Genomic DNA, 15,768 nt, shown 5'->3' on the forward strand with positions numbered 1-15,768 from the left:
GAAATCTTTTAACAGCAGGTGCTTGGTTTCAATTCTGGCCTCTTGAAACCCCCAAATACAGAAGGGGGTCACTGCCCCCACTTTCGCTAGTGCAGAGAGAAAAACCCAGCTGGCAGGGCCACATTTCTTGCTGGTCCTCTGCTCACCTCACGTGGGACACTCTCTGGGAAGGTGAGAGGCCAGGGAGTAATTTAACACAGGAGAAGCTGCATTTCGGCCCCTGACTTTCAGGCCATGCTCCGTGGAGTGCGGGTTCTGCAGAAGAGGACGGGGTACACCCGGGCCCTTCTGTCCCTCCTCTAGTCCTGGAAAGTGAGGCCAACCCACGACCAGCAGTGCCCCTGCCTGCTCTGCTACCTGCCAGCCCACCTCCTCCCAGGGGTCCTGGATGGTCTCAGTGCATCTTTTGCTGTTGAGCCCCAGCTGAAGAGCAGTTATTATCGAACTGTAAACGGCATGTCCTGAGCATTTCAGCTTGCAGGGAGGCTGGACTCTGTGTCCCCCAGTGCCTGAGGCTGTGTCTGGACAGAGCCACCGGCTCTCAGGCACAGCGCTACACTCCTCAGGCTCTCCAATGAGCCTGTCTTAATGGTGATTTGCTTTCTGCACAAGCGAGGCTGTATTAGCCAGAGGAAATGTCTGCCCTGTTCTCTTTCCTAATCTGGAGAACAGATCAGAGTAGAAAATTCTGGGCAAAGGCTTTGGCACTCAGAGTGTGAGGCCTGTCAGGACAAACCTCGATCATCCCCGCATCTGTTCTGCAAGGAGGTCGTGGTGAGACAGGTGGGGACCTGGGACCCTTTACTGCAGTGCCTACAGCTGGACAAACGTCTCCTCCAGCAACAGAATACAAAAGAACTATAAGGGACTAAAAATAACTGCATGCATGGGTAGTCGGGGCAAGTTATGAACAACAAAATACAAAAAGGCCAAAACCCAGCTGCCATTTCTGAGGGCCTGGGAGCAAAAGCAGGGTCCTGAGCATGATCCCTGTGCACAGCACCACCAAGGGGGTGGGCAGACCACCTAAGCCCCCCCTCCAGCCCCACCCACTGATCCGCCTCCACCCTCACTGCTTAGCAAGGGAACCTGCTACTTGTTTTCATGCCCTTGTGCTGCAGCAAGAGTCCCAATAAAGCCTTGCCAGAATTTCTCTGGCCTCTTTTATCAATTTCTATTGATTAAAGAGTCTGAGAACCTAGGTTGGTAACAGTGGGACGAAGGAAACTGGGCATTTCTGTTTTGGAGGAAGCCCCTGCTGTCATTGTCCCAGTGTCACCTGAAACCTTTTAGAAACAGACAAGACTGAGGCCTTCTATGGCCCAGGCAAGGCCCACAGACCTCTCCTGCCATCTGCCCATCCTTCTGTCCATCCCAGCTCACGTTTCAGGATTCTTTTTGCGTCATGAGTGGCGATAGGCAGGGATGGTACTCTTGAGAGGCTGGAGGAGCATTACTCAGAGATCTCCTCTGCCATCTGAAAGAAATTTCCTGCTATTACTGATTTTTTGGATTCCAGACAACTGGCTTTGAGGGTGTGCTTTAGCCCATCATCACCTGGAACACGACACCAGTGCTTAAAAAATTTTTTTAATTGAAATACGGTTGATTTCCAATGGTGTATTAGTTTCAGGTATACGGCAAAGTGATTCAGTTTTATACACATATATGTGTATATATGTATACATGTGTGTGTGTATATATATATATATATTCTTTTTCAGATTCTTTTCCATTATAGGCTATTACAAGATATTGAGTATAGTTCCCTGTGCTCTACAGTAGGTCCTTGTTGGTTATCTGTTTTATACACAGCAGTGTACGTATTTTAATCCCAAACTCCTAATTTATGCCTGCCCCCCTTCCCCCTTCGGTCACTATAAGTTTGTCTTCTATGCTATGAGTCTATTTCTGTTTTGTAAATAAGTTCATTTGTATCTTTTTTTTTAGATTCCACGTATAAGTGATATCGTATGATATTTGCCTTTGTCTGGCTTACTTCACTTAGTATGATAATCTCTAGATCCATCCATGTTGCTGCAAATGGCATTATTTCATGCTTTTCAAGGCTGAGTAATATTCCATTGTATATATGTGCCACATCTTCTTTATCCATTCATCTGTCAGTGGACATTTAGATTGCTTACATGTCTTGACTGTTGTGAATAGTGCTGCTATGAACATTGGTACATGAGCACTTTTTTAGCTTCAAGCTGCTCATGAATGCCCTGGGGATCTTGTTAAAGTGCACATTCTGACTTGGCATATCCAGGTGGGGCCCGGGGAACGTGCATCCCTAGCCAGCCCCCAGGTGCTGCTGCTGCTCCTAGGACCACACTTTGAGAGGTTGCCTTAAAAACGTGCCCACACTGAGTTCTTTTCATTATTGCTGATGCTCAAGTCCTGGGGAAGTGTGTATTTGCCAAGTGAAAGTTGACTGAAGCCCATCAGCAGTGGGCAGATGAGCCAGCGCTGTCTCTTGTCACCAGCTTTCAACAGTGAACCCGCAGGGCTCTGGGCACTGTTGGGCCTCTCATTAGCCTCTGGGCTTGTCAAAACTGTGTTTACATGATTGAACCCTGGGAACAAAAGAATAAGTCTAAGCACAGGGTATCATTTTTCCAGGGTCGATAAATACCATTTGGTTGAGCTAAGTATCCTCTAATGAACAGAAGAATCATCAGTTAAAATCCCAATGGCTGGGCTTCCCTGGTGGTGCAGTGGTTGAGAGTCCGCCTGCCGATGCAGGGGACACGGGTTCGTGCCCGGTCCAGGAAGATCCCACATGTCGTGGAGCGGCTGGGCCGTGAGACATGGCCACTGAGCCTGCGCGTCCGGAGCCTGTGCTCTGCAACGGGAGAGGCCACAACAGTGAGAGGCCTGCGTACCGCCAAAAAAAAAAAAAAAAAAAAAAAAATTCCACCTTCCTGTCTTTTATTTGTGGGAACTGACAAGGCATAGGGAAAAGCAGTGAACACCTGGAAGACGCTTAGCACCACAGAAGAGCAAGTTCACAGTCTTGGGAGAATGAATAGTTAATGCGCAGATACCACTTACTAGCCTGATGCGGCACATCTCTTCCTGTTTCAGATTCCATGCATTTGCAGAGAGAACAGAGTGTGTGGAACTTCCTGCCTTCCCCATTAAGGATGGTGACAGTGTAATTACTTGGAATTCAAGGAAACTGAAAGGAAAACTCCCTCCAGGTACCTGGGATGGAAAAGAAACAGCATACTTTATGTCTTAATAACTTCAGATGATCCCTAGCCTTAGCACTAGGGCAGGACTCACCGTATCTTTTGTATTATTCCTGTGGTGCAAGGGCAGAGTTCATGGATGTTAATGGGGAATTTGGCAGCCTGGCAACCAGGCATAAGTGTATTACCTAGGGAAGTGGCCTCAGTGAGATGTGTTTCCTAACTTGGGAAACTTCTGGAGACATGGCCCCAGGCGTGTCAGTGCACTCTTAGTTCTTGGCAAGGCAGAGCTGCTCTGTTGCCCAGGTTGGCTGGAAGCTGTAGCGAGGATGCCCTCACTTCTTGTGGGTTTTCTGTTGCTTCCCCATCAGTGATGGCGGTGTTTCTAGACGCACATGAGGGATGGACCTGCCTCTTGTGAGGGCCAAGGCCACACAGGAACCTCTATGGAGGCTGAATGAACTTCCCCTTTCATTCAAAGGATGTGATCAGAGAGCTTAACAGGCGTAGAGAGCGAGGTCAGGAAATAAGTGAGAAATAGTACTGTGATTCGGGAAACCAGGACTACAAGGTTCCTCAGAAAGAAGGAGATGGGAGCTTCTCTGGGGAGCTGATGAAATTGCCAAGTGCCAAATACACTGAGTAAACGCCGCCGAGAAGAGCAGGGAAGGCAGCTCCTGTGGGACTGTGACATGATGCAGCGCAGGGGTAGTTAGAAGTCTGAGAAAGCCCATCCCCACCTCCACCTTCCTGCTCATTTTTACTTATCAACAGAAGGATTTCTAGCTTCAAACAAGGCAGGAATTACTCTTTGGGGGTTGTTTGGGGCTGGGGGAGAAGCTGCCATGCCTTTGAAAGTACACGTGCTTGCAAGTTTCCTCTGTTTACATAACTGTTGCAAAGGCTCCTGGGCTAAGGGCCCTGGGACTGGGTAGGAGGCGTTTGCAATCCTGGGCTAGGGGGTCAGGTGGAGACCCAGGCAGGGGGTTGAATCACAGAGTGTGTCCTAGTCACACACTTTGTGGATTCAGATTCTTAGTGCCCCAAAGCAGAGCTGGGGAGAGGTTCCCATCGGGCTTGTCAGGGCTGCTGCCTTAGGTAACTTACAGCTTTGCTCTGATGGTGAGGTGGACATCTCCAGGGAATTTGAGAAAATGTCAATTGATAAGCAAGATTGATGCTAATCTAAGAAAAAAATAATTTAGGATGTATGCCATGCCTTTGAAAGTAATTTACAAGATTAAGCCTAGTGGGCAATGAATCAATGAAGGTAAAGAATGTGAGATGTCACCAGCTCCCCAAGGTGTGGCAATGACCATAAATGGGGTTTAATTTGGGTCTATGTGTTCCTTGGCAACTTAGTTATAGAGGGAAGCATGTCTGGCTGCATAGCTTACATTTTCAACAACTACCATCTTTCCAACCCCTGTGAAGCATACAAATCAAAGTACAGATAAAAACATTTTTCTTAGAATGAAATGCTCAGAGCGTGGCCTGCCATTCTAATACCATTTCAGTGATCACATGTTCTGAATTTGGGAAGAGTGTCCCAGATCCTAAATATGTGATCTTGTCTCCTCAATCCATCAGAATGTCCCAGAAATGCCAACATTTCAGAGCCTACCTCTCCCACTCAAAAACTGGCCAGAAATCCTTGAGACGATTTTTGTTTGGAAAATGTGTGGTTTTCAACCTCACTCGGGCTCAGAGGCAGTTCTCCAATCTTTCCCTGATCAGTTTCCCCTCCCTGCTTCTCCATCATTTGTCTCAAGCATTTATCAGTATGAGTTTCCTCAGGCCCTCTCTAGTTTGGCAAGGGAGGGTGTCTCCTCGGGAGATAATTTTGCCTTCTGTTGTGTAGAAAAGACAGACTATCAAGTGAGGGGCTAGAGAAGCATTGCTCAGAGAAGTGAACTGGCAACTGAAAGAAATGTCCTGCTGTTTCTGACTTTGAGGTTTCTAGATAATCGGCTTTTTAGCCTGTGAGTTACCATCACCCCATGTACCAGATCAATGCAAAAAACCTCTGTAGTCAAAATAATAGTTTTAAAAATTGTTGTGAAATATACATAACATAAAATTTACCATTGTAACCATTTCTAAGTGTTAAGTATATTCCCTAAATTCAGTAGTGAGGTGTCAAGTACATTCACCTTGTTGTGCAACCCAGTCTCCAGAACTGTCTCCATTTCGGAAAATTGAAACTCTGTACCCATTAAACAACTTCCCATTTGTCCCTCCCCACAGCCCTCAGCACTTAACATTCTACCTTCTGTCTCTGAATCTGACTGCTCTAGATACCCCATATAAGTGGAGTCATACAATATTTGTCATTTTGTGACTGGCTTATTTTATTTAGCATAATGTTCTCAAGGTTCATCCACGTCATAGCATGAGTCAGAATTTCCTTCCTTTTAAGGGCTGAATAATATTCTGGTGTGTGTGTGTGTGTGTGTGTGTGTGTGTGTGTGTAGGGTGCAATATCTCATACTATCTCATGACATGATCCCAGCCATCCACATCTCCTGAAGCAAATCTCTCTGTTTCTAGAAAGGAATGGCTTCTCACCTGCATGAGGGTGGGGCTGGAGCACTGGCTTGCACTGGGATCCCAGGACGTTGGCAGCACTTGGCTGGGTGGGTCATAATCTCAGGCTCCCAGGAGTTGAGTTCATGAACCTGGGCACTGAGTAGACTTCTCCCCTTTCCCTTCCAGGGATGACTTTCTGCCTTAGAAATCCTGCTTTCTTCCGGCGCAGGCTCCATCCCATGTAGGAATGCTCCATCAGCCTCATATGGATTCCTCTCACTGGGGGGAGCAGAATCTGTGATTGATTTATTTATTTATTTATTTATTTATTTATTTATTTTTTTTGCGGTACGCGGGCCTCTCACTGTTGTGGCCTCTCCCGTTGTGGAGCACAGGCTCCGGATGCGCAGGCCCAGTGGCCATGGCTCACGGGCCCAGCCGCTCCGCGGCACGTGGGATCCTCCCGGACCAGGGCACGAACCCACGTCCCCTGCACCGGCAGGCGGACTCCCAACCACTGCGCCACCAGGGAAGCCCAGGATCTGTGATTTAGATGTAAGAAGCGTGGGGGATCTAATATGGCAGGTGACGCTGACCTGAAGCTGTAGCTCTACACTTCTCCTCCTCATAGCCATCCTTCCCCTTGGCTTTCCGCCCAGAGTTGGGTGGGTCCCTGCTCATGTTTATATTCACGGGGCATACAGCAGGGGGGTGGCTGCTCTGTTGTGTAGCCAGCACCTTCCATGTAGGTGTCCTTGCCTCTTTCTCTGTTTAACTACTCTCTTTGACTATTTACTGGGGAGGGGAAAGGGTGCCAACAGAGCCTAGATTGCTATGGGACCAGAGTGATGATGCTACCTTCTGGAGCTCCTCTGAGCCACCAGTCCCCTGAAATTTGGCTTTCCTTCCCTGTTAATGAGTGTGAGTTCTCTTCACAGTCTCTGTGTACTGTGAAATATTCATCTCACTTATAAGCAAAATAAAACGGAGGCATGTTGACTTTCCCCAAACTCCAGGCATTTTTCCTTGGAAAAGATTTCTCTCCAGGACTGAGCAACACTTTCCCCATTCTTGCCCTGGGTCTGGGCTCTCCCTCCCCCACAGTCTCCTAGCAGTCACTGACCGCAGGTTAAGGAGTAGGCCTGATAGGCAGGTAGCGGGGGTCTCCTTGTCTTGACACCTGGCTTGTAGAGATCTGTGGACAGTGCTCCTGCCTATCTTCCTAAAGTCTTTAAACATGGTGTTACTGAATGCAAGTTCATGTGCCTGATCCATAGTGAAGCCAAACTACTGAAATGTCAGAGTTTGGAGCAGAGAAAGGTTTACTGCAAGGACCCACAAGGAGATGGGTGGCTTGTGCCCATAAAACCCCAAACTCCTTGAAGGGTTTCAGCAAAGAACTTTTAAAGGCCAGGTGAGGGAGGGGTGTGGTTAGTTGTTGCAGACTTCTTGGTGTTGGATTCCTTTGCTCTTGCAGCTGTCCACATAGGTCAGGTCATGATGTTCCTGTAAACCTCCAACAAGACAAATGTTATTCTCTGTTCTGCAACTTTTTATCTCTGTATGAATGGACTCTTAAAGGTCAGAGCCCTGAGAGTAGGCTATCCTGTATACTTCAGGCTATAGGCAACATTCTTTTACAAAAGGTGCAGAGCCCGCATGATTAAGCACAAGCAACAAAGCACAAAGGGTTAAAGTAAAAGGAACAGATCTAACATGGAGTCAGATTTGTTCTTCCCTGTTACAGTGTCAGCCAGGGCTTGGCTGCAGTGACGGTCTTCATCTGTCCTGTCTAGTAGAGCTTTGGCTGCTGCTGCTGCTGAAATAGTCCTTCTTTCCTCAGAGTCTGAAATAGTGGCCTGAAAATCATCTTCTACACCCCTCTATTTCTGGGTCTCCTCAGGGAGTCAGGGAAATTAATCATTTAAGCAAACTCCAACAAGTGGCCTTTTTGCTGATTGCTTTGTGTCTGATCAGGACTTAAAAGTATTCTGTGATATTCTTTGAAACTCGGTTTCATCCCAGGCCACTGGTGTTCCCCAAGTCAGCAGTGACTTCTGAGAGGCCACACCCCTCAGCACTCCAGTTCCTCCTGGGTTACAGCCATCCACTGGAGATGAACTGGCTCCGGTGTAATGGTTTGTTGGGGGACACTGCCCACTGCCCCTGGCAGGCTCAAGTGAGGCCCCCTAAGTGGCAGATATGAATGTCTGGTCACAAAAACAAGTCCAGCCAGACACTTTCTTTGATTTCTAGAATTCAGTTTAATTTTTGATTCCAGTACCCTTCTATCCCAGTGGATTGGAGGGAAGTTAACCCCAGTCATTCCCAGGGACACCTCCTGAGCTTTTCCCACAGCTTGGAGATCCTAGGCAGTGCTAAGGCATTGGGAGGGGTCTCTAGTAATTAGACATCTCTTCCTGCAAACCGCCCTATAAATACCCATTGTCCCCTGTCTCACGGCCACTCCAGGTTGAGCAGTTCTCTGCTGCTCCCATGCTGGCTTTGGATGTGGGAGTCGTTTGCAGACTCTGCCCCACCCCCGTTCACCCTGCGCCTTCCTCCCAAGGTGCTGCAAAGACAGGGAGCCAGTTCCCACCCTCTCCTGGGATGCTCTCCTCCTCTCCCCCAAGCCAAGGGGAACCTCCTTCTAATCTGGGATGACTCCTCTCTACCTCCTGCTTTTTAAAGCTGCCTGCTCGGTAAACCCCAGTGCCTCTCCTCAGGGGTTAGGCTTAAAAAGAAAAAGCCAGAATGTCTCGCAACCTATTTCATCTTTCTGCTCTGCCTTCTTTAGGGCAAGGAGAATGGCTGCTTGAATGTGGAGGGAGTGGGTAGGGAGGAGGAAGTATAGGGATAACAGATTACCATCAAAAATATGATCCAACGACACGCATAAGTACGACCTTTTTATGAGAGTGAAACCCTAACCCCAGGATGGGTTTTCTGTGGAGGTAGATAATATAACTAGTTACTTTGTTTTTTGATTTTATAAAATAACACTTCAGGAATCAATGCTGGAGAATGGAAAATGGAGAGTTCGTGTGCTATTAAGTTGGTGCCACATGTAGCTTTGGAGCTGTTCTGTTAAATATGGGAGCCACTGACCACATGTGGCTACTGAGCACTGAAATGTGAGTCCAATTTGAGATGTGCTGTAAGTATAAAATACACCCTGGATTTCAAAGACTGAGTGAGGAAAAAAATGTAAGTTATGACATGAATAGTTTTTAATATAGATTATATGTCAAAATGATAATATGAGCATATGGGTTACATCAAATATATTAATAAAATTAAGTTTTTTCTAAGATTTGGCTACTAGAAAATTGGAAATTATACATATGGTTCACCTACTATTGAATTAGTATTGGATAGCGCTGCTCTAGAGCCATGCTAGCTGCCCCATCGATTAAGTAGCCGTGTAACTTTGGGAAAGTCATTTAACCTTTCTGCTTCCTTTCCTCATCTATAAAATGGGAATAATAGATTGTTATTATATTATGCTATATTATATTAGTTGTGTTAAATGATGAGGAGACAGAGAGGAATAAGGCACTGTCCTATGTTCAATGAACGCAAATGCAGTAAAATCAAGAGCCTGGGCTTTGGAGTCAGGCCTGGGTTTGGATTTGTCACTTAGCTGTGTGATCGTGGTTGAGGTACTTATCTAATCTGAGCTTTAACTTTCTTATTTATGAATGGGGATGATGATGTTTACCTTATGGGTTGTTAGGAATATATATATATATGCGTGTGTGTATATATGTGTATATGTGTGTATACACTGTATGAAACACTGTGTGTATACACACACACATACACACACACACACACACAGAGTGTTTTATGTAGTGCCTGGCACATAGTTAGCCAGTCAATAATTATAACTGCTGTTATGGCCATGACCATCATCATCCTGTGGGTTACCCTACTGTTATTACCACTAGGTAAGCAACTTAAAGACCAAGTTTTTTTTATCACCTTTACTTTTCTTCTGTCATCCCAATTCTCATGTTTGTTTTAGTTTTAATAGTTCTGCTATTAAGTACATTCTGTTCTCACTTGTAGTCCATCTCCTTTGGTTTCCCCAGCCACCTCTTGGTTGGCTAAAATTTATTTTCTAATAGTTTCCTCAAGGAGGGAATCAGAGGAACAATATTCCCAGGGTTTCCAAATGTTCTTTTGTATGTCTTTATACTTAAAGGACAGCTTGGCTGGATAGAACACCCTTGGCTCGCTTTTTGTTTGTCTTGTGTGTGTTATGGGTGGTGCTGCAGTGTCTTCTCATAGTGTGTGCTGCCGAGAAGAAATCCAAGGCCAACTTGATTTTTTTCTTTTGTAAGTGACTTTATCTTTTTGCCTGGTTGCTCAGAGGTTTCTTTTATTCCACCAGCTTTATTGAGATAAAATTGACATATAGTATTGTGAAAATTTAAGGTGTACAATGTAATACACATATATTGTGAAATGATTATCACACTAAGCTTAGTTAATGCATCCATCACCTCACATAATTACATTTTTGTGTGTGTGGTGAGAACATTCAATTAGCAACCTTCAAGTGTATAATACTGCATTGTTAAATATAGTCACCACACTGTACATTAGATCCCCAGGACTTATTCATCTAATAACTGAAAGTTTGCACCCTTTGACCAATTTCTCCCCATTTCTCTCAGCCCCAGCCCCTGGCAACCACCATTCTACTCTCTCTTTCTATGAGTTTGGCTTTTTTTGTTTCCACATATAAGTGAGATCATACAGTATTTGTCTTTTTCTATCTGACTTATTTCACTTAGCATAATGCCCTCAAGGTCCATCCATGTTGTTGCAAATGACAGGATTTCCTTCTTTCTCATGGATGAGTTATATTGCATTGATACACTTCAAATTTTTATACCCATAAAAAATATATAAAATCACATTTTCTTTATCCATTCATCTGTCATTGGATGCTTCGGTTACTTCCATGTCTTGAATATTGTAAGTAATGCTGGAATGAACATTGGAGTGTAGATATCTCTTCAAAATAGTAATTTCATTTCCTTTGGGTATATACCCAGAAGTGGGATTGCTGGATCATATGGTACTTCTGTTTTCAATTTTTTTGAGGAACCTCCATCCTGTTTTCCATAGTGGCTTCACCAATTTACATTTCGCACCAACAGGGCACAAAAGTTCCCTTTTCACTACCTCCACACCAACAGTTGTCTTTTTGATAATAGCCATTCTAACAGGTGTGCAGGGATATCTTTTGCATTTCCCTGGTAATTAGTGACGTTGAGTACCTTCCCATGTATCTGTTGGCCATTTGTATGTCTTTTCTGGAAAAATATCTATTCAAATCCTTTGTCCTTTTTAATTGGATTGTTTGTATTTTGCTATTAAGTTGTATGAGTTCCTTATATATTTTGCATATTAACTTCCTCTAAGATAGATGGTTTGTAAATATTTACTTCCATTCTGTAAGTTGCCTTTTGTTTTGCTGATTGTTTCTTTTGCTGTGCAGAAGATTTTTAGTTTGATGTAGCCCCACTTGTTTATTTTTGCTTTTGTTGCTTGCTCTATTGGTGTCATATCCAAAAAAATTGTTGCCAAAACCAGCATCAAGGAGCTTTCCCCCTATGTTTTCTTCTAGTATTTTACAGTTTCAAGTCTTATGTTTAAGTCTTTAATCTGTTGCAAGTTAATTTGGTGAGTGGTATAATATAGGGGTCCAGTTTCATTCTTCCGCATGTGCATATTCAGTTTTTCCGACACCATTTATTGAAGAGACTATAATTTTTCTATTGAGGATTCTTGGCTCCCTTGTCAGGTATTAGTTGACTATGCATGGGTTTATTTCTGGGTTCTTTATTCAGTTCCATTGGTCTGTGTGTCACTTTTATGCCAGTACCATATTGTTTTGATTACTATTGTGTTGCAATAGAGCTTGAAATCAGGAATCATGATGCCTCCAGCTTTGTTCTTATTTCCCAGGATTGCTTTGGATATTCAGGGTCTTATTTGGTTCCATATGAATTTTAGGATTGTTTTTTCTATTTCTGTGAAAAATGCCTTTGGAATTAAAAAAAATTAATTAATTAGTTAATTTATTTAATTTTTGGCTGCGTTGGGTCTTCATTGCTACTCATGGGCTTTCTCTAGTTGCAGCGAGCGGGGGCTACTCTTCATTGCAGTGCATGGGCTTCTCATTGTGGTGGCTTCTCTTGTTGGGAGCACAGGCTCTAGGCACGCGGGCTTCAGTAGCTGTGGCACGTGGGCTCAGTAGTTGTGGCTCGAGGGCTCTAGAGCGCAGGCTCAGTAGTTGTGGCACACAGGCTTAGTTGCTCCACGGCATGTGGGATCTTCCCGGACCAGGGCTCAAACCCCTGTCCCCTGCATTGGCAAGCAGATGCTTAACCACTGTGCCACCAGGGAAGCCCCCTTTGGGATTTTAGTAGGAATTGCCTTGAATCTATAGATGGCTTTGGGTAATATAGACACTTTAACAATATTAATTATTCTAATTCACAAACAAGAGATATTTTTCCATTTATTTGTGTCTTCATCAATTTATTTTATCAATGTCTTATAATTTGTCAGTGTACAGATCTTTCAACATTTTGGTTAAATTTATTTCTAAGTATTTTATTATTTTTGATGCTATTATAAGTGGGATTGTTTTCTTTATATCTTTTTCAGATAATTTGTTGTTAGTATATAGAAACACAACTGATTTTTGCCTGTTGATTTTGTATCCTGCAACTTTACTGAATTTGTTTATTAGTTCTAATAGGTTTTTTGGTGGAGTTTTTAAGATCATATCATCTGCAAACAGAGACTATTTTACTTCTGCCTGTCTGATTTGGATGTATTTATTTATTTTTCTTGCCTGATTGCTCTTGCTGGGACTTCCAGTACTATGCTGAATGGGAGTAGTGAGAGTGGAAACTCTTTTCTTGTTCCTGATCTTAGTGGGAAATCTTTCAGCCTTTCACCACTGAGTATGTTAGCTGTGAGTTTGTCATATATGGTTTTTATTATGTTGAGGTATATTCCTTCTGTACCCAATTTCTTGAGAGTTCACTTTGTGTTCATTTATCATGAAAGAATGTTGAATTTTGTGAAATGCTTTTTCTACATCTATTGAGAGAATCATGATTTGGTGTATCACATTTATTAATTTGTGTATGTTGAACAATCTTTGCATCCCAGGGATAAATCCTACTTGATCATGGTGTATGAACCTTTTAATGTGATGTTGAATTTGGTCTGCTAGTATTTTGTTGAGAATTTTTGCATACATATTCATTAGTGATATTAGTCTATAGTAAACTTTTCTTGTAGTGTCATTATTTGGCTTTGGTATAAGGGTAGTGCTGGCCTCATAAAATGAGCTTGGAAGTGCTCCCTCTTTTTCAGTTTTTTGGAAGAGCTTGAGGAGGATTGGTATTCTTAATCTGTTCAGATTTTCCTTTTTTTTTTTTTTTTTTTTACAATTTAGATTGGTTTAATCTTGAAATGTAATCCAATAAGACTAAAAACTAAACATTTCACATCCTGTACCAAATAGTAAAATACTCGAAGGCCTTCAGGATCCTTTGACTGATTAACATCAATAAGAGAACCTATTTTTGATGTGGTAAAAGAAATGTGTTCATCTCCAATTACAATTTCAAGCTCCTGCCGGCCAGCCCTGTCAGAGGGAGGCCACAAAGCATCATCTTCTTTTGTAATTTACTGTCATCAATAATTCTCTTCAGTTCTTCCATTACACTCTTGTGTACCTAAGCCTCCCTTCTGATCATGACATCATTTTTATAATTGCTGTTGTTGGCATATCTAAGTTTTCTGTCCGGCCAAAACTCAAACTCCAGAAACTCTTGTCTAAACTTGCCCTTGTGCCTTACATAGTAGCGTAGGTAAAAACCACTGGCCATAGCCATCCTTGTCCCCGAAAAGCCTGCCGAAGGCCCAGCCGACATGCCTCCAGGCACCTGGCCCAGATTTTCTTTTTCTTCATGATTCAGTGTTGGTAGTTTCTGTATTTCTAGGAATTTATCCATTCTTTTAGGTTATCCAATTTGTTGGCATGTGATTATTTATAATAGTCTCTTATGATCCTTTGTATTTCTATTGTGTCATATTTAGATTTCATTTCTAATTTTATTTGAGTCTTTGCTCTTCTTTTGGGGGGGTCCATATGGTTTATTGAATGGATGGATGGAGAGAAAATGATGATGATGAGCAGCTGCCAACTCAAGAAAAAAACTCTTGGTTATTGAAGTCATCCAGGCACAGCAGAGGGACCAGGGCCAGCCTTCCCTGGTCCTCCAAGGGCACTGCTGTCAGGACTCAGAGCCAGCTAAAGGGGACGCCAAGCCCCCAGTCCCAGCACTTTGCCCCTGATCTCTCATGCTGAGTGAACAGTTCTCCTTTGATGCTCTGAGCAGGCAGCAGGGAGCTCTTCACGTGGAGACCTCACTGTCCATTCTCTGCCCCACTGGTGTCCACGAACAATAGGAATCTCGGGGAGAAATACCAGCAATCCCAGATCCCAAGTCATCCCAAGGTCACTGACTCATGGGACTTCCTCAACAGTCTCCAGATCTAAGGCTGACCTGTTATCTGTGAGCCAGACATGCCTCTTGGGGGCACCATGTTGCATCTGTGGAGTCTACTAAGCAAAGGCACTGTCTCAGGGTTTCTACCTCCCACCGAACCGATCTGAACTCATTCCAGTGTGAGATCCAAATATAGATGTATTGACTGGTTTCTGCCAGGAGACTCCTTAACTTCAAAGACAAAGTGAACCCCTGCAATCGGGGTGCTAGCCTGGTCACCATATCACAGGGGTGGGGTGGGGAGCAAAGGCCTGAGCTCTGAAGGGAATAGCAGGAGAAAAAAGATAGTGTGTGAAAGATCCAGGGTTTGGAAGGGACAACTGGGCCCTTCAAACATGGAAATATGTCTTTCAGTGACTCCTCTCCCAGTACTATCGATGACCAGGGCACAGGCAACCCATGATCACTGAGTCTTTGCTCTTTTTTCTTAGTCTAGCTAAAGGTTTGTCAATTTTATCTTTTCAAAATACCGTCTTAGTTTTGTTATACATATTGTAGCTTATTTATTATTGTAGCTTATTATAGTTGTTTTTAATATTATTGTTTAACTTCTGTGCTAGAGATAAAAGTGATATACACACCACGATTACAACATTTGGGTATTCTGAATTGAACTATATAATTACCTTTACCAGTGAGTTTTATACTTTTATGTATTTTTAAGTTGTTACTTAGCATCCTTTCATTTCAACTCCCTTTAGCATTTCTGTAAGGTAGATGTAGTGATGATGAACTTCCTTTGCTTTTGTTTGTCTGTGAAATTCTTTATCTCGCCTTCATTTCTGAAGGACAGTTTTGCTGGGTATAGTTTTCTTGGTTGGCAGTTTTTTGCTTTTAGCACTTTGAATATTTCATATCATCTCATTCCCTCATGGCCTGCAGACTTTCTGCAGAGAAATCTGCTGATAGCCTTATGGGGTTCCCTTGTTCATGAGAAGTCATTTTTCTCTTGCTGCTTTCAAAATTTTCTCTTTGTCTTTGATTTTTTACATTTTGATGATAGTGTGTCTCAGAGTGATCTCCTTTGGGTTGGTCTTGTTTGGGGTCCTTTGAGATTCTTCTACTTAGATGTCCATATCTCTTTCTAGATTTGGGAAGTTTTCAGCTATTATTTCTTTAAATAATCTTTCTGCCCCTTTCTGTCTTTTCCTTCTGGGACTCCTGTGTTGTGAATATTCATTTGCTTGAAGGTGTCCCATAATTCATATAGGTTTTCTTCACTCTTTTTCATTCTTTTTCCTTTTTGTTCTTCTAATTGGCTAATTTCAAGTGTTCTGTCTTCAAGTTTTCTGATTCTGCTTCATGATCAAGTATGTTGTTGAGGCTTTCTATAGAATTTTTCAGTTCTGACATTGTATTCTTCAGGTTCAGGATTTCTGTTTTGGTCCTTTTTTATGGTTTCTGTTTCTTTATTAAACTCATTTTGTTCATGC

General features: G+C 43.2%; 1 protein-coding gene and 1 pseudogene across 2 annotated transcripts in view; one reads left to right on the plus strand and one right to left on the minus strand.

The window, feature by feature from the left end:
• Positions 1-15,768, plus strand: part of VWA3B (von Willebrand factor A domain containing 3B) — a gene marked incomplete at both ends in the record, with an annotated part of 217,727 nt that overhangs the window by 46,411 nt on the left and 155,548 nt on the right. The window contains 1 exon segment of the mRNA XM_079721376.1: positions 3,091-3,206. Coding sequence (XP_079577502.1) covers positions 3,091-3,206 — 116 coding nt within the window.
• Positions 13,212-13,657, minus strand: LOC307064698 (protein mago nashi homolog 2-like; annotated as a pseudogene). Its single transcript has one exon. The product of its transcript is annotated as a protein mago nashi homolog 2-like (transcript).

The sequence above is a fragment of the Hyperoodon ampullatus genome (assembly GCF_949752795.1).
Source record: "Hyperoodon ampullatus genome assembly, chromosome: 15".
Taxonomy (NCBI): domain Eukaryota; kingdom Metazoa; phylum Chordata; class Mammalia; order Artiodactyla; family Ziphiidae; genus Hyperoodon; species Hyperoodon ampullatus.